At 51.4% G+C, this 19,185-nt stretch overlaps 1 protein-coding gene across 3 annotated transcripts in view; it reads left to right on the top strand.

The window, feature by feature from the left end:
* LOC142580154 (very long chain fatty acid elongase 7-like) overlaps positions 1–18,851 on the top strand; it is a 238,171-nt gene extending 219,320 nt beyond the window's left edge. For all 3 annotated transcript variants that reach the window (XM_075691012.1, XM_075691011.1, XM_075691013.1), the window contains one exon: positions 18,293–18,851. In XM_075691012.1, the coding sequence (XP_075547127.1) occupies positions 18,293–18,493 (201 nt within the window). In that variant the 3' untranslated portion in view covers positions 18,494–18,851. The remainder of the gene's footprint in view (positions 1–18,292) is intronic.
* The last annotated feature ends 334 nt before the right edge of the window (positions 18,852–19,185 follow it).

The raw sequence follows: 19,185 nt of genomic DNA, 5'->3' as shown, positions 1-19,185 counted from the left end.
AAGCCTTCGCAGCTCCTCCGCCACATGCGTGCTCTCGCGGGCAACATGAAAGTCCAGGATTCCTTACTGCGAGCACTTTGGTTTCAACGACTTCCACTGCACTTCCAGGCAATTCTGCAGGCTCAGCTTACGCTACCTCTCGATCAACTCGCCGAGATCGCTGATCGCGTCATCGAGGTCTCTTTGCCGCCGGTGTCGCCCACCCTCCAGGCTGTCGCCGCACCGCTGAACACCATAGAGCTTGCGCGCCATATCGGCGATATCAACCGACAGCTCAGCTTCATTCAACGACGCCTGAATCAACACTTGCCGACAGGCCAATCACAAAGCCGTGGCCAGAACACTACCCCGTTGCAGCAGCCTGGTGACGACGACCGGTGCTACTACTATCGACGCTTCAAGCACAGAGCACGGCAATATCGACCACCCTGCTCAGCTAGAAATCAGGGAAACGCCAACGGCAGCTCGTAGCCACGGCTGCGAGCTGCCAACCTGGAGGCCGTCGCATCTTCGTCACCGACCAAATTACAAAGCAGTGGTTCTTTGTCGACAGCGGTTCCGACATTTGCTGCTACCTGCGAGCTGACCTTCAACGTCCCCGTCCTTCGACGTCTTTCGAGCTCAGCGCTGCAAACCGTCCACTATCAAAACTTACGGCTCGCTCCCCTGCACATCCAGCTTAAAAACCTACGCCGTGACCTTCATAGGAATTTTGTCATCGCCGACGTCACAGAGCGAATCATCGGCTCAGACATTTTGGTGCACTACAACCTCCTTCCGGACTGCCGCCACGACCGTCTGATCGACGCGACAACGAGACATTCGGCGCCAGGACAGCGAACGACTACCCACCAGCCAAGCATCAAAGTACTCAGTGTCGAACATAAATCACCGCACCACGCCATCCTCGCCGAATTTCCCGGTTTGACGCGCCCCAGCGGGTTGCCACGTGACGTGCAGCACACCACCTTGCACTACGTTCCGACCACCTCAGGCCCCCCGGTTTTCTGTCGCGCCCGTCGCCTTGCCCCGGACCGCATGCGCATAGCCAAAGCAGAGTTCGAAGTTATGCTCCGGGAGGGAATCGTCCGCCCCTCCGACGGCCCATTGGCCTCGCCACTTCACCTCGTCCCTAAGAAGACCGAAGGCTGGTGGCCCCGTGGGTACTACCGTGCCCTCAACGCCCGCACAATTCCAGACAGGTACCCCGTTCACCAGATACAGGACTTCGCCCATTGCATTTCCGGCTGCCACGTTTTTTCCGTGCTAGATTTGGTCAAGGCCTACACGCAGATACCCGTCAATCCGGATGACGTCCAGAAAACTGCAATTATTACTCCTTTCGGCTTGTTCGAGTTTCCCTTCATGAGCTTTGGACTGAGGAACGCTGGACAAACCTTTCAACGCTTCATCGACGAAGTCGTCCGCGGCCTCGACTTCTGCTTCGTCTATCTTGACGACATATTGGTCTTTTCCCGCAACACCGACGAACACCAAAGGCACCTTCGTCTGCTTTTCCAACGCCTGGATGACCACGGCACGCTCGGCACTTCAGTCGTTAAATTCCTCGGCCATGAAGTCTCATCAGAGGGAACTCGACCCTTACCTCAACGCATCTCAGTGCGGACGCGGAAAGATCGGCTTCCGCTTTCGTAAATATTTTCGGTCTGCTTTTTGTGTCACCTACCGCTGAAATGCACGCCATTCGACACGGTTTCTTCTGAGCACTTCCTTCGGTGACTGGCCCTCGCGCGGAAGTTGTGGAACTTTTTGTGTGTACCACGCCGCGGCGACGCTAGGCGCGGGTAGGCTTAGGCCTAACCCGACGAAGAGGGGCATTATGCCCGAAGCAGAAATGGTGGTAGGAGAGGAAATCTCCGAAGAAGCCAACAGCCCAGCCTGGACGACAGCTTTGGGCAAGAACAAGAAAGCTAGGCAAGAAACGCCAGTTTCAACGAGCAAGAAACCCAACGTGGGCTCGAAGGGTGGCTGCCGCACGGCTGCCCCGCAAGGCGTGCTGCAACGCCTCGCAGCCTCGTCGAGGCGCCCCAGACTACCTAGGGAGCACATACGAACTATTGTCCGCCCAAGGGGCGGGCTGGACGTCAAGAAGATAAGCCAAATCAAGCTGGCTCAAGCCTTGGCCATGGCGGCTGCACTAGCCCCCACAGAAACTGAGGGTGACGTAATCTGCCCTAATTTCACTCAGAATGTTCTCGTCGTCTCCACCCCGGAGAAGAAGAACGCCACCGCTTATGCAGGGATCCAGCAAATCTGCATAAGCGAAAGACTATACAAAGTGGCCGCATACATCGCGGCCCCAGACAACACCTGCAAAGGAGTCATACGAGGTGTCGACGCCGACATCAGCAAGGCCCAACTCCAGCGCATGATTGTCAACCATCGTAACCCGAAGGCTCTGGAAGTCAAACGAATTAAGAATACCACCAAAATGGTCGTCCTCTTGCCGGCATGAAAGTGCCTAACTATGTCATGTGCGGCGTCAGCCTTCTGCGCTGCACGCTCTACAAACGCCATACTGAGGTGTGCTACGCGTGTGGCGGCTTGGGACATCGTGCGGACGTCTGCCCCAACCCCACCAATGAGAATTGCCTGGGCTGCGGACTAACCTCCCCGCCCGATGACCACCAGCGTTCTCCGAAGTGCGCCCTTTGCGGAGGCTCGCATCTTACGGCGGACAAAACGTGTAAGCAGCGCTTTCAAGTCCCATACGTCGTACGCAGAAGCCGATGGCGCCGTAGGCGCGCCAAGAACAAGCACCAGCAGCAACAGCTAGCCAAGGAGAACCGATCACGTGGCTCCAACGCGGCGAGAGCCCCCAGGAGGGAGCGCCCCGTCACGCCCTCTGGTCGACAACGCAGCCTCTCCAGAGGGCGCTCTCGTTCCCGAGGGCGCTCTACCTCCCGGGTTCGGATCCAGGAAACGCCAACGTGGGCCGATCGTGTCAAGCCGAAGCAGACGACGCCGGCTTCAAAGGTAACGCAGGCAGCGTTGCCGGAGCATAAAGTAGATCCCAGAGTCGCTCAACTCATGCAGGAGAACGCTCGACTCAAAGCAGAAATGCAGCAGATGAGGGCTGACTTTGAGTCGATCCGTAAGTCGTACCCCTCGCAAGTCGAGAAGCAGCAGGTGCCCCCCTCAGGGGAGCCACAGGCGCGCTCGGGTAAACGTAGAGCCGCGCCGCCAGAGGGGGATGCTGACTCTATGGAGACCGAGTCCAATAACAAAGACTTAGAAAGCATGCAGCGGGCGATTCAGCAGCTCGCTGAAAGCGGGACTGTCCTGCTCAAAAGGATGGCGTCCCTGGAAAGTGCACAGGTCGCGTTAGCTACAGCTAGACAGCCTTCGAGGGAGCCCCGTCACCTTTGCCCGCAAGCACCGTCCCCGTCAATAAGACGGTGGAATGGCCAATCCAAGGCAATCACCATGGCGGTCAATCCCAATAAGTTGGTTGTGTGGCAATGGAACTGTGCCAGTTTTCAACGGCGCAAAGCTCCGCTGCAGCAATTCATTTCGGCACAGGCGGTCAAACCGCACGTAATTCTGTTACAGGAAACTCTCGATGACGCGCCCACCTTCCCGGGATACCGGGTTGTATCGATACGGGAGGAAGGAAAGCGGGGTTTAGCAACCTTGGTCGCTTGGAAGTGCTCCTTTCAAGTACACAAATTATCAATTGACAAAACTAGGGAGGAAATCATTATGCTCGAAATTATCCTTAACAATTGGCTTAAGAGCAGTGTCTTCCTTTTGAACATATACAGCTCGCCATCTGATCAACGGCAGGCATTCGCCACAATCATGACAAAGGCGGTGGCCCTGAGCAAGGGAGCCCCCATAGTGATAGCGGGTTACTTCAATGCACCCCACACTGCCTGGGGATACCCCCGCCAATCCACCAAGGGCAATCTCCTTGTCCAGGCAGTTGCTGACTGCTCACAGGAATTAATTACGGATCCTCAATACCCGACGCGAACCGGCACGTCGGTAGTCTGAGACACCACTCCGGACCTGGCGTTCGTCAGGAACGCCCCCGGAGCAGGATGGCAAAATTTGCAAGAGAACCCGGGTAGCGACCACTTCATTGTGGAGATTACCCTAACAATTAGCACAGCCCCTATCAGGGAATTTAAAGTGACAGACTGGGATGCCTTCCGGAAAATGCGGAAGGCCGACCAGAACGACTACGATAATCTTGATAGTCTGTTCACAAGACTACAGAAGGACGTACAAGCTGCGACCAAGGTGGTTAAGACCGACCTAAAAGTAGATCGGACGGACGCGCGCCTTGCGCACCTCCTAGCAGTCAAAAACTCCATCCTGTGATGCTGGAGAACGCACAGACTCCACCGCCGACTTCGCAAGAAAATTGCGGAGCTCAATCGTACCATAGAAACTCAGTCCATCGAACTGTCTAAACAACAATGGAATGAAGTGTGCTTCTCTGTTGATGGGCAGATGAGAACGGGCGGCAAATGGAACCTGCTCACGCACTTACTCGACGATTCGCAAAGCAAAAACAATCAGAGACTAGCCATCGATCGCATAGTATATAATCAAAAGGCGGCGGGTGTATCTGAGCACGTCCTCCTTCAAGAGTTTGCCGAAAAGTATCTCCTGCTGGGCCCCTTCGATGACGGGGATTATCCTCGTTACCGGGGGGGGAGCGGTGGGGGAGCTCGACGCCCCCTTCACGGAATCCGAAATCTGGGAGGTGCTCCAAACACTCAGCGGTCGCTTTGCACCGGGCCCGGATGGCATCTCCAATAAGCTCCTCCGCAACTTGGACGAACAATCAGTTGCACTGCTCACTGGGGAGGTCAATAAAATTTGGGAAACGGGCCTCGTCCCCGACTCCTGGAAAGCAGCCTCAGTGGTGCTCATCCAGAAACCAGGCAAACCTCTTGCGCCGGAGAACATGCGACCCATCTCGCTTACGTCCTGCGTGGGTAAGGTGGCCGAACATGCCATTCACAACCGTATATCTAGGCACATAGAAACTAATGAGTTATTCCCTCACAACATGGTCGGCTTTCAGCCGGCACTCTCCACACAGGACGTCATGTTACTTATAAAAGGCAAATCATTGATGATGACACTAGAGACACTCGAGGCATCCTTGCTCTAGACTTGTCCAAGGCTTTTGATAACATCTCGCACCGGTTCGTGCTAGACGCCATCTCGGACCTGGTGCCTGGAGTCACGATTCCATGCGTACGTTAGCTCCTTCCTGAGGGATCGAAAGGCCACTGTCAAAATAGGGCAAATGAAATCCAAGGAATTTACATTGGGAGCGAGAGGCGCCCCTCAAGGGGCGGTCGTCTCTCCCCTACTGTTTAACATCGCCATGAAGGGCCTCTCGGACAGACTGGCCACAGTAAGAGGAACGGGTCACGCCGTCTACGCGGATGATATTACCGTGTGGTGCATGGGAGGGTCTGACGCCGCAGTCGAGAGTGCGCTCCAAGAGACGCTCGACATCACAGAACACTTCCTACTAGACACGGGCATGAGTCTGTCACCAACCTAGTCCGAACTCCTATTGTATAGGCCCACCCGACGGGGGGTTAGGTACTCCACACCCTTAGATCAAGTTGCCATAGCCCTTTATACGAGGGACGGACAAAAAATCCACAGAGTGGCTACCATCAGGATCCTCGGACTCTTGCTGGAATCTCGTGGGGGCAACTCACAGACTATACCCCGCATTACCTACAAGACGGAGAATATGCTTCGGCTAACCGCAGAGAGGGTTTATGCGAGAGCAATCTCCTCAGACTCTACCACGCGTTTCTGATGAGCCACGTTAACTATGTAGCCTCCGCGTTGCGCTGGTCTAAACGGGATGAGGCCAAAATCGACGCCCTCATGCGCAAAAGCATCAAGCGCGTGCTGGGTTTACCACTCTCTACCAGCACCGCGCGTCTCATGCAACTAGGCATGCACAACACCCTATCAGAGGTGATCGAGGCTCAACGAGTGGCCCAAATAATACGACTCTCATCATCGCGAGCGGGGAGACGTATCCTCGAATCAGTTGGATGCGGTCACTAAGAAATCAGGGAGCGCAATGTGACCCTATCACCCGTGGTCCGAGATTCGTTCAAGGTAGATCCCATGCCACGTAACGTCCACCCTCAATACAATGTATGGCGCCGGGTAACCAGGGCTCGTTAAAAGCGGCTGCGGCCACTCCGAATCTGGCATGTTTTGTTGACGCCGCCCAGTAAGAGCGCTCTGATGACTATGCCGTAGTTTCGGTTGACCCCAATGGCACTCCATTAATTCAGCATCCGTGCGGAAGGTTTCTGCAACAGTAGCTGAGCAGGTTGCTATAGCTATAGCACTGAAGGACCCTCTACGTGCAAATATATTTGCAGACTCTAGGTCTGAAGCCCGAGCTTTCGCCTCCGACTCGATCTCAAAGGAGGCGGCGGCCATCCTCGGCAGCGAGGGGGCTGCTGGTTTTCACAGCATCAAATGGTTCCCGGCCCATATGGGAATCAATGTGCACTCTGAGATTGTTAACGCTAATGAGTTGGCCCATGACTGTGCGCGAGGTCTTACACACCGCGGCAGTTCAGGTGGACTCACGGGCGGCGACTTAGGACGGTACAGGGATTCACTTCTCACCTTCCATGAAATCTTGGCACATTACCAACTCGCTCGACGGGCCTTTCCGCTACCACACCCTAAACTTAATAGACCAGAATCGTCGGTATTTCGCATGCTACAAACAGGGTCGTTCCCCTCCAGGGGCCGATTCAGTCATTTTGCGCCTAATGTAGAACCCCACTGTCCAGACTGTGGAGAGGCGTACTGCTCCTTATCCCATATGCTCTGGCAATGCCCTGCGTTACGCAGCTCATCGCTAACCACTCTGACCAACGCAGCCCTTAAAAGCGGCGACCTCTCAGAGCAACTACGGACTGTCCAGAGGGCCTGCGACAGGGCGGAGGACCACAATCTTCCGACCCCGACGTGGGTGCGGCCCGCGACGGCTACGGGGACTCCCTGAAAAGGAAGGTACCCTAACGCTGTTCCTCAGGACCATTAGCAAAGTTCTTTGTCTGTCTGACACTCAACCAACCACCGCTAAAGACCTTCGCCGTTTCTTCGGCATGCTGAACTTTTACAGACGTTTCTTGCCACACGCAGCCGACTACCAGGCTCCCCTCCATGATGCCTTGGCTGGTCTACGAGGAAACCAACCCGTCACGTGGAAACCGGCTTTAACGGAGCCTTTCGAAAAATGCAAAGCTGCTCTCTGCACTGCCACACTTCTCTCCCATCCTGTGCCAGACGCTTCCTTGGGGCTTTTCACGGACGCCTCTAGCATCGCCGTAGGCGCCGCCCTTATGCAGCACGTAGACAACACCTGGCATCCCTTGGCGTTCTTCTTCAAGAAATTCTCAGCTCGCGAAACGACCCCTTCTGCGGCCAGTCCCACCGACGAAACCACGACCCCCGCACCGTTGAGTTCGCCAGCTTACTAGAGAGAACTTCTGGCAATATACGAAGCAGTTCAGCACTTTGGCCACATTCTCGAAGCACAGCACTGCACTATCTACACCGACCATAAGCCTCTGACCTACGCCTTCTCTCAACGCCGCGACAAACTCCCGCCGGTCCAGCAGAACCAGCTCTTGTTCATTGCCCAGTTTACCACCGACATCCAACACGTCAGCGGGAAGGACAACGTGGTCGCCGAGACGCTTTCACGTGTGGCAGCTATTAGCCATTCGCAGATAACAGCTGATGTCCTCGCCGAGGCTCAGACCACAGACGCCGAACTGCAGGAGCTTCTTAAGGGCGGGTCCTCACTACAGCTGCAGCAAGTCCCCATACCTGAATCGACAATGACTATCTACTGCGACATATCAACAGCACGAAGCAGGCCCCATCGCCGCGGCCTCTTCAACCAGCTACATAATCAGCCATGCCGGCATACGCGCCTCTACACGCCTCGTGGCCGACCGCTATGTCTGGCCCTCCATGCAGCGGCATTGCTGCACCTGGGCGCGCTCCTGCATTCAATGCCAGCGCGCTGAAGTCACCAGGCATGTCACTTCTCCACTCGGGGCATTTCCCCGGACCTCTGGTCGGTTTCAACACGTCCACCTTGATATCATAGGACCCTTGCCTCCAGCTGGACGCTATCGCTACTGCCTCACCGTCACCGATCGGTACACTCGATGGCCTGAGGCACGGCCCTTCGAGGGAATCGCTGCGGAAGACGTCGCCTCGGCCTTCTTTGCCGGCTGGATTGCCCGTTTCGGGCCACCTCGCCGCATCACCACCGACCAAGGACGATAGTTCGAATCGCACCTTTTCCGGCTGCTCGGGCTGATCATCCGGTTCGAAGGCTCGCGGACCACCAGCTACCACCCATGCGCCAACGGGATGATTGAGCGTTTCCACCGACAGTTCAAAGCAGCCATCATGTGTCACCCGGACTCAACCTGGCCTGAAGCCATCCCAGCCGCCACCCTAGGTCTTCGCGCCACCTTCAAGCCCGACATTCAGGCTACACCCGCAGAGCTCGTCTGCGGGGAACCCCTCCGTCTTGCTGCACTGCACAGCGGTGCAGCAATTTCTTGCTGTACCGCCATCCTCCACCGCGACGTCAGATCCGACCGATTTCATCGCCCGGCTCCGACGCACCATCGCTGCCCTCCACCCGTCACCTGCAGCTCACCACTGTATGACCGCTCCCTTCGTCTTCAAGGATCTGGCAACGTGCCCGCACACTTTTCTCTGCGACGACACCGTCCACCGGCCTTTACAGCCACCTTACAGCGGACCCTACCCATTTCTCCGTCGTGACGACAAAACATTCAGCCTGCGCATCAAAGGGAACGCCGTCCGCGTCTCTATCGACCGGCTGAAGCCGGCCTACACCGATTCCGCCGAACAAGGGAATACCAGTGCACCCATAGACGTCCATCCACGACCACCGACATCGCAGCCTGCTTCTGTCACTACAAGCAGCGGACGTTGGGTACGCTGCCCAGATTTTTACAAGCCCTGAGGGCTCTCCACTCCGCGGGGGAGGGGGTGATGTGGCGACACACTCCGCGCATATTTCTGCGCACCCTCCGTCTTCCTATCAAGCCCCGTAGGGGCGTCTGCATCAGCAGGCGTTTGGTGTGTTGCGACACCACGTACCCGAGCACACGAGGGTTGGATCCTCCCGCGTGTGGCCGTGCGCGGCTTAGCCGTGTCCAGGGAAAGGGGGATCCTGGGGGTTGAGCCGATGCCGGGTGTTCGGACCGTTAAGGCCCCTCGGCGGAGGCAACACACCTCTTTGGCCTCTGCTTTACGTAGACGGCATCCCCGGACTGACCCACCCGGGGGAAATCGGTAGTTGCCTTTTCCTGTCTCTCTCTCCCTATTACCTTCGTCTTTGCCTTACTTCCCACCTTTCCTGTCTTCTTCTGGTTTCCGTTTACTTCCAATTTTTCCAGGCAGCAAGGGTTAACCTTGTGTGGATAGCCAACCTTGGTTATTTCATATTTGGTTATAGTGGTAATATACAGCTGGCGTTTGCAGGCCGTGTTTCACAGGTCCTGCAGCGTCCCCTTGTAGGACTCCACGGTGGGTGGCTGGCGTTACTGCCGAAATCTCACATATCTTTATGGCTAACTCCTTCCCCCCACTCCCTGATCGCCCTCAGAAAAGAGGGCGCACCGATGAAGTATTCAAATTCTGTGGTCGGCAAAAAGTATCTTTCCCTCATTTCCACGTCATCCATTCTGAAAAACCAGCTAAACCAGTGCGAACAATCTCCCCGTTCCTTGTATCTAAGTCCCTTACCGAAGTTTTTGGCCCAGGCTATAAAGCGTCGAGGATGGCTAGCAGTGACCTCCTCTTGGAGCTCCGCGATCAGAAACAATTTGAGAAACTGCCTAAACTAGTATCATTTGGGGAGACTCAAATAGTAGTAACCCCGCACTGTGCGATGAATACCACCCGCGGCGTTGTCTCGGACGATGACTTGCTAGAGCTCTCCGAGGCTGAACTCTTGGAGGGCTTCAGTGAACAAAATGTTATAAATGTCAAAAGAATCAAGATGAGGTGAGATGGTAAAGAAATTGCGACCAAACACCTAATACTCACCTTCAATTCGAGTGTCCTGCCCGATTCAATCGAGACCGGGTACATCAAGCTCAACCCGCCGTGGTTGCTCAGTGGCTATGGTGTTAGGCTGCTGAGCACGAGGTCGCGGGATCGAATCCCGGCCACGGCGGCCGCATTTCGATGGGGCGAAATGCGAAAACACCCGTGTGCTTAGATTTAGGTGCACGTTAAAGAACCCCAGGTGGTCAAAATTTCCGGAGTCCTCCACTACGGCGTGCCTCATAATCAGAAAGTGGTTTTGGCACGTTAAACCCCAAATATTATTATTATTATTATTATTACATCAAGCTCCGTGTAAGACCGTATGTGCCAAATCCTCTGAGATGTTTCAAATGCCAACGTTTAGGCCACAGCTCGCAGAGCTGCCGAGGCCGCCAAACATGTGCAAAATGCAGTGCCCATGAACACACGTCTGAAGCTTGCGCGAACTCTTTGCATTGTGTAAACTGTGATGGAGAGCACGCCGCGTAGTCGCGGTCGTGCCCATCTTGGAAAAAAGCAAAAGAAATTGTCACGATCAAAGTGAAAGAAAATATATCATTCAAGGAGGCACGTAGGCGGGTGGCATACCTGCCTAAGAACACATTTGCCGAAGTGGCGCGTCAGGGGGCAGCGCCACAACGGCCTTCGGCGGCTGTCCGACCCACACCCAGTGAGGCGGCAGTGACGCCATCCGCCCCCTCGGCGGCTGCAGCTAACGCTGCTACGCCAACACAGCAGACGGGGCCATCGACCCCGAAGGTGGGCGCAGCCGAGGCTACCCCAAACTCCCCGGCCCCATCCAGCGCTGGCAACAGCCGGCGCAGCCAGATCCCTCAGGGAGCCCCATCGACCTCTGGGCTGGTGGGCGCAGGGGTCTTGCCCTCCAAGGCGGGACTCTCTCTTGTAACTGCTCGCTCGCAAGAGCACGTGTCCGGCGCCTCACAAGAGGCAATGGACACTACACCTGTCCTCAAGGCGCACCAAACGCCTAAGGAGCGGCGAGGCTCCCTCGAACGCTCCAGAAAAGGCAGAACCCCCGTTACAGGGCCTCGAAAGAGCTCTGTAACCTAAGGCATCACTTCCGTTTCCGTACACACAGCACCAATTTACTCTAAATATGGATACGCAAATTATTCAATGGAACGTCAGAGGTCTTCTTAGAAACCTGGATGACGTACAAGAACTCATGCACAAGCACAATCCAAAAGTGCTGTGTTTACAGGAAACACACCTAAAATCAAAACACGCAAACTTTCTCCGACAGTACATAACTTATCGCAAAGATCGCGATGATGCTGTCGCATCATCGGGCGGTGTCGCCATTGTTATCCATAAGAGCATTGCGTGTCAACTTTTACAGCTACAAACGCCTCTCGAAGCAGTGACGGTTCGAGCTGTTCTCCTAAACAAACTCATCACCATTAGCTCTCTTTACATACCCCCACATTACAAATTAACAAAACATGAATTTCAATCCTATGTAGATCAATTGCCAGAACCTTATGTTGTCCTTGGCGATTTCAATGCACACAGTACCTTATGGGGAGACTCTCGTATCGATGCGCGAGGTCGTCTCGTTGAACAGTTCCTTTTTTTCTTCTGGAGCGTGCCTTCTAAATAAAAAAGAATCCTCTTGCAAACAGATCCTTTTCGTCAATAGATCTTAGTATGGTTTCCGCGTCTATACTGCCCGAACTCAAATGGGAAGTTACGAGCAATCTTTACGGGAGCGATCACTTCCCCGTACTGCTAAGAACATCTAAAGAAAATGAATTTCCCCCACAAGCTCCTAGGTGGAAGATAGATACAGCCAACTGGGAGAAATTTCGAACTCTCTCTAGCATCTCATGGGCTGATATGTCTTTTCTAGAAATTGATGCCGCTGTGGAGTACTTCACAGCCTTCATAATAGATGCTGCATCTAAATGCATACATGAAGTAAGTGGCTCGGCATGCAAACGGCGTGCGCCGTGGTGGAACGATGAATGCAGAATCGCACGTAGGAGTCAGAACAAAGCGTGGGGGTTGCTACGCGCTTCGCCCACTGCAGAAAATCTTGTCAACATTAAAAAAGTAAAGTCCAAAGGCAGGAGAACCCGCCGACAGGCTAGAAGAGAAAGTTGGGAGAAATTTTTATCAAGTATAAACTCCTATACAGATGAGGCCAAAGTCTGGAACAGGGTAAATAGAATTAAAGGGCGACAAACATATTCACTCCCTCTAGTAAATACACAGGGCGATACACTGCAAGATCAGGCAGGCTCACTGGGGGAGCACTTTGAGAGCGTATCAAGTTCAAATCATTATTCGCAATCCTTCCTGAAATATAAACAAATAGAAGAATGTAAGCCATTAACAAGAAAATGTCGAGAGAATGAGCCTTACAACCGTCCTTTTAGTATTGCCGAATTGAGAGCTGCCTTGAGCGCATCCATGAGCTCCGCACCAGGATCTGATAGAATCATGTGTGAAATGCTCAAAAACTTACACAATGACACGCAAGTTACACTACCCACACTTTTCAACACCATCTGGGATGCAGGGTACCTTCCAACCGCGTGGAAGGAAGCCGTTGTGGTCCCTGCTTTGAAGCAAGGCAAAGACCCTTCCTCAGTGGCAAGTTACCGCCCGATAGCCCTCACAAGTTGCATTTGTAAGGTGTTCGAAAAAATGATAAATCGGCGACTCATTCATTTCCTTGAACAGAGCAAAATGCTTGATCCTTATCAGTGCGGATTCCGAGAAGGGCGCTCCACAACCGATCATCTCGTACATGTTGAAGGGAATATCCGGGACGCATTTATACATAAACAGTTCTTCCTATCGATATTTCTCGATATGGAAAAGGCGTATGACACAACGTGGCGTTACGGAATCTTAAGAGACCTGTCAGAAATGGGCATCCACGGTAATATGCTTAACATAATAGAAAGCTACCTGTCCAATCGTACCTTCCGGGTAAAAGTCGGCAATGCACTCTCACGTCCTTTTACGCAAGAAACGGGTGTACCCCAAGGAGGCGTGCTCAGCTGCACGCTCTTTATCGTGAAGATGAACACGATTCGTGCTTCATTACCACCATCTTTTACTCTGTCTATGTGGACGACATTCAAATAGGTTTTAATTCCTGTAACCTCGCAGTGTGCGAGAGACAGGTACAGCATGGTTTGAACAAAGTATCAGAATGGGCAGAGAAAAACGGATTTAAAGTCAATCCTAAGAAAAGTTCTTGTGTTCTTTTTTTCACGAAAGAGAGGCCCGGTCCCGGATCCTTGCTTAGAACTGTGTGGACAACAAATTCCTGTCAACAAAGAGCACAAATTCCTAGGTATTATACTTGACGATAGACTCACTTTCATTCCACACATCAAATATCTGAAAGAAAAATGTCTAAAAACAATGAACTTAATGAAACTTCTATCTAAGACTACGTGGGGCAGTGACAGAAAGTGTCTAATGAATCTCTACAAGAGCCTAATACGGTCACGATTGGATTATGGCGCCGTAGTGTACAACTCTGCCGCCCCGAGCGCGCTAAAAATGCTGGATCCTGTTCATCATCTAGGTATCCGCCTAGCCACTGGCGCTTTCAGAACAAGCCCGATCGAAAGCTTATATGCCGAATGGGACGAGTGGCCGCTCCACTTGCAGAGATCATACATCAGCTTTACATATTTCCTTAAAGTGCACTCCAATTCTGAACACTCATGTTTTAATACCGTTACCGATATGACGTGTGCTACACTTTTCCGCAATCGTCCATCTGTAAGACAGCCTTTCTCGTTGCGTGTGAAGGAGCTTAGTGATTAAATGCATGTCCCACTCCTCGAGCATCGCTTAATCCACCTAACCAAGCTCTTACCTCTTTGGGAGTGGCAGGTGATACAATGTGACATATCCTTTACAAAAGTGACAAAGCACGCTCCTGAGGCCGAAATCCGAATGCATTTCCTAGAACTTCAGTACAAGCACTCCTGCGCAGAGTTGTACACAGACGCTTCGAAGTCAAATACCGGGGTATGCTATGCAGCAGTCGGCCCATCTTTTTCGGAATACAAGTATCTTTACGACCGAGGCCTACGCATTACTCTCTGCTGTGAAGCATATAAGAAAACCGAAACTTCTAAAAGCAGCTATCTATACAGACTCTCTAAGCGTAGTGAAGGCCTTAATGTAACCCAGCTAACACAGCAAACATAAAAATTCCGTATTTAATGAACTATATTCGGTCTTGTGTAAAGCGCACTCATCTAACCAGAATATCCTAATATGCTGGGTCCCTGGCCATAGGGGAATCGAAGGTAACGTTCTGGCAGACCAGATGGCTACGTCAATTGCAGCCCCTGCTGGTAATAATACTGCTTTGGTGCCTCTCACAGATCTGAAACCTTACATACGGAATAAACTGCGAAACCGCTGGCAACGCATGTGGGACGCAGAAATAAATAATAAACTACACGTTATAAAGCCACAGTTAAGTTTCTGGCCCTCCCCAACAAAATCTCGGCGAACAGATGTCCTATTCTGTCGCCTCAGAATAGGACACACATTTGGGACCCATCAATTTCTACTTACTGGAAGTGAACCTCCAACCTGTGGTAGATGCGGTGAGAGGCTGACCGTCCTCCATGTCCTCTTGGAGTGTCGGAAAGCCGAACCTGAAAGAAAGAAACATTTTCCATTTGCATACCGTTATTACATCCCTTTACACCCGGCTATGTTTCTTGGTAAGGAACCGCTTTTTAATACCAACGCAGTCCTCGACTTCTTAAAGGATGTAGTTCTACACGTTATAAGTCCATTAAATTCTTAGAGCATCCTCGCTTCAGAGGATGCCACTGCGATAACAGTTTTGCGTAGCACATGCCTCCAGGCCCTCGTTTTTCAAGGGCTCTAAGGAGGCAGTAGTGCTCTAGCATATCTTATAACCTTATATATTTTTACACATCGTATCATTCTTTTTAAATGCATCATAGTGTTCATAGTCCACGTCATAAGTCATCGCCATAATATTATTATACAGATTTTACGCACTTTAGCGCGAACATTTTTAAGGCCCCTTTAAGGCCCATTTTTAAGGTCACACCAATTTCATCGAACTCATGATTACACTGCGAAGTCATTAACACGGACATGGCGCTCTTTGGTCATACTTGGCCCTTGCGCCATAAAACATCAAACATTCATTCTTCCTATAATCAGGCCCAGCATAACACAGCTGCACACTGGAGTGTGTGGCCGATAAAGCATAGCGCCACCACCGCGTCACCCGAGGTATACGTCACCGACGGTGGCTATAAAAACAGGCTACCTGGCTGCGAAGGAGAGCTTTCTACCTTCCGCTACTGGGACGAACGTAGCGTTGGTATGCCCGTCCGCTGCCATCGTTAGTCGATTAAAGAGTCGTTACGTTTTTATGTTGGGATTCGTCCTTCGGCAGACACGACATCCCACAAGTTAATAACCTGCGATTCGCTGATAATATTGCCTTGCTTAGTAACTCAGGTGACCAATTGCAATGCATGCTCACTGACCTGGAGAGGCGAAGCAGAAGGGTGGGTCTAAAAATTAATCTGCAGAAAACTAAAGTAATGTTTAGCAGTCTCGGAAGAGAACAGCAATTGACGATAGGTAGCGATGCACTGGAACTGGTAAGGGAATACATCTACTTAGGGCAGGTAGTGACCGCGGATCCGGATCATGAGACTGAAATAATCAGAAGAATAAGAATGGGCTGGGGTGCGTTTGGCAAGCATTCTCAGTTCATGAACAGCAGGTTCCCATTATCCCTCAAGAGAAAAGTGTATAACAGCTATGTCTTACCAGTACTCACGTACGGGGCAGAAACCTAGAGGCTTACGAAAAGGGTTCTGCATAAATTGAGGACGACGCAACGAGCTATGGAAAGAAGAATGATGGGTGTAACGTTAAGGGATAAGAAAAGAGCAGATTGGGGGAGGGAACAAACGCGAGTTAATGACATCTTTGTTGAAATCAAGAAAAAGAAATGGGCATGGGCAGGACATGTAATGAAGAGGGAAGATAACCGATGGTCATTAAGGGTTACGGACTGGATTCCAGGGAAGGGAAGCGCAGCAGGAGGGGCTGGTAGAAAGTTAGGTGGGCGGATGGGTAAGAAGTTTGCAGGGAAGACATGGCCACAATTAGTACATGACCGGGGTAGTTGGAGAAGTATGGGAGAGGCCTTTGCCCTGCAGTGGGCGTAACCAGGCTGCTGATGGATGTTGCGATCCCGTATGTACACTGTGCGCCCCACCGCATCAATGAAGCCACAGAACTGGCAGGTGCTAAGGTGGTGTTTATATCGCTCCTAAAACAGTTGGAAAGGTTGCGCAAGAAAGTCAACAATAGTCGGCAAACGTCTGAACTTTGTAGTAAGTGGCATACCACCAAGCCCATAGATTTGCAAACTAATGTAGTTTGCGCCATTCCCACCTCTTGCGGCTTCACTTATACGGGGCAAACTGGATGCTGCCTTAATGAACGTTTACGTGAGCATGCGCACTGTGTCAAGACTGACTGGTAGTACTGTTCATTTTTGCTAACAGTTCATTGTGCAAAGTGTGGCTGCTTACCCCGCCTAGAGGACACATGTGTGCTGAGACGGTATATCGATTATATGGCCAGGGAAGTCTTTGGCCTTTTCAAATTGTGATTTAGGAGCTACTTGCGTAAGCGCCTCTTCTATAGCTCTTTGCAATGAGGAACTTAAGTTCGTCAGAAGTTGTGTCTATATTGTACATTTTACATTTGCATAGTTTTACGTTTGTGACGCATGCGCAACAGGAGTTGATTGACGATGACTAGCTTTACCTTTCTTCCTTTCTCTCTTTCAGCCCGTTGCGAATAGTATGTATTTCTGCGGGCTTCAATGAAGATGTCGTAGGTTGTCAGCGCTGGTCCTGTGCTCTTCCTTGTTCGTGTGTTTTTGGCACTGTTTAAATTGAATGACCGATCCATAAGGCAATATCGGCTGCCTTGAACTTGGCAACCTCCACTGCCAACTGCCAACCGTTTGGTCATTATGAAATGCGATATATAACTCTAAAACTTAAAGGGTCCATTCGACGGAAGTTCATCAGTCACTTGCAATTGTTCTGAAATCTGCCTAAAAGTTGTCAAGGTGCAATCAACAGCAAGTGGTGTACCAGCGGATCTTTTTTCAAAAATTACTAAAATGTCATCCACGAACCTAAAAATCTTAAAAACATTGGAGCCTGCTAATCATCACTAAGTCGTGTGTCAACCTAAGCTAAGTATTACTCACATAACACAGGATCCCAGCAAGATCCAGTAAAATCACCGCTTTTCTCCAGATTCAGGCTTCCATACCATCCCACATAGGTATAAATAAGGTAGGTAAAATGAAATTAGCTGCAGAGAGGTCGCAATGGGAACACCCACTGCTTTTTGAAAGGCAATGGACCCAAACCTGTCAATGCTTGCCTCAATTCACTTTAGCATACCTTGTGGAGGTAGAGAATAGTACAGGTCTTTAATGTGGATCAAAAGGGCGTCTAGGCTCTTCTATAAATCGCTACTAAGAAATCTGACGACTTCCGTTGAATCCTTGACTGTAAAAGGATCATCGACCCCAAAAAGGTTTTGTTTATTTTGCAAGGGAAGAGCAATTTGGTTTTGCCAAGTGCCTTTCTCGGATACATTTATCCGGAGGGGGCGAACTAGCTTATGTGTTTTCGCACTATAAAATAATATCAAGGCATTGCTCTTACAATCACCTATGCTTTTGGCAGGTCTCGACAGGTTTACCATGGTACGAAATCTTTCCGCGTCACTTTTTAATTTCGCCAAGCATACACGCTCATGAATATCAAAACCGGATAGCACAGCTTCGCCCGCTTTTTTCTTTACAACCTTACGTACAGAACCGCGAAGCCTCCTTTCCACTGAAGTAAGACATGATAAAGGTCCAAGAGTAATAATGCTCAAAACCGGACTGTGAATTACAAGCTACAACAATGCTAGCTAATTCCTTAATGAGTCGGGCCTCGCTAAGGAGTCTTCTAGGAATGACATCAATGGCAGATATGCTGAGATTGCCGTGGTCAGCTGGTGTGAAAGACTTTACTCATAACAGGGCCATTCACGCAATACGTCGACCTCGCAGGTGCAGCTGGTGCAGTTCGTGGTTCTGATGGTGCACAACTCGCTTCCGCTGTTCTTCGCGGGTCACTTCGTGCGCCCATTCTCGGCGATCCTTGTCATCGAGGGACTCATCTTTTTCGCCTGGTTCTCGGCCTTCTACCTGGGCACCTACCGCCGCTCCAAGGCATCGGTTATGCTTTTCGAGTGTCACAAGACTGACTGAACTGCCAACAGCAGTTTCTCGGCCTTAAGAGGAAGCTCGGCAGCTCTCATCTATTACAGACTTTACAGAGCAATTTAGTCGGGGCGCCGAAGCTCCAAATTTATAAAGTGGTTCTAGCCTGCGCAACAATACATGACCAGCAGTCTCTGCACGGGGCTTGTCCGAAAATTTCTATTGTGCGCACTATCGTCAAGCACGTTCACAAAATTCCAGCACCAAGCGAGACATACTTTTGCAAAGGCAACACACGATACAAAAATCGCCTTCACAGCCGCGGTGAGCACATTGTCGTGGGGCGGAATGCAGTAACACTAGTGCAAGTTGGTTTCTATAAAAAACGTCCAGTGTTTGAAATGAACCCGGAGTCCACAACCCACCAGATGTGGTTCTGTCGCATGAAACCGCCTTTTCTGGTTTCATGGCACATTAAACCACAAAATTTTATTGTTACTGTGATTGAGAGCTCGAAATCGGGTTTCACCCTGTCTGTCGATTCCGTTACGCTGACGATGTCTTTTGTCGTCATTGACCACAAATTATTTCTGTCGCCGTCAACCTACTTCGTCATCCCCAGCGTCCTCCACAGCCACTGCATTTGAAATTTAAGCCCTACCAGTCGAGCCCGCTAGCGATTCACTTATTTTTCTTTATTACAAGGAAACAAAACATGCCAGGCCATTAAGCTTCACAGA

This window comes from Dermacentor variabilis, chromosome 4, assembly GCF_050947875.1.
Source record: "Dermacentor variabilis isolate Ectoservices chromosome 4, ASM5094787v1, whole genome shotgun sequence".
In the NCBI taxonomy this organism is placed as follows: domain Eukaryota; kingdom Metazoa; phylum Arthropoda; class Arachnida; order Ixodida; family Ixodidae; genus Dermacentor; species Dermacentor variabilis.
The sequence above is the reverse complement of the archived record's forward strand: the minus strand, read 5'-3'. Positions and strand labels throughout refer to the sequence as shown.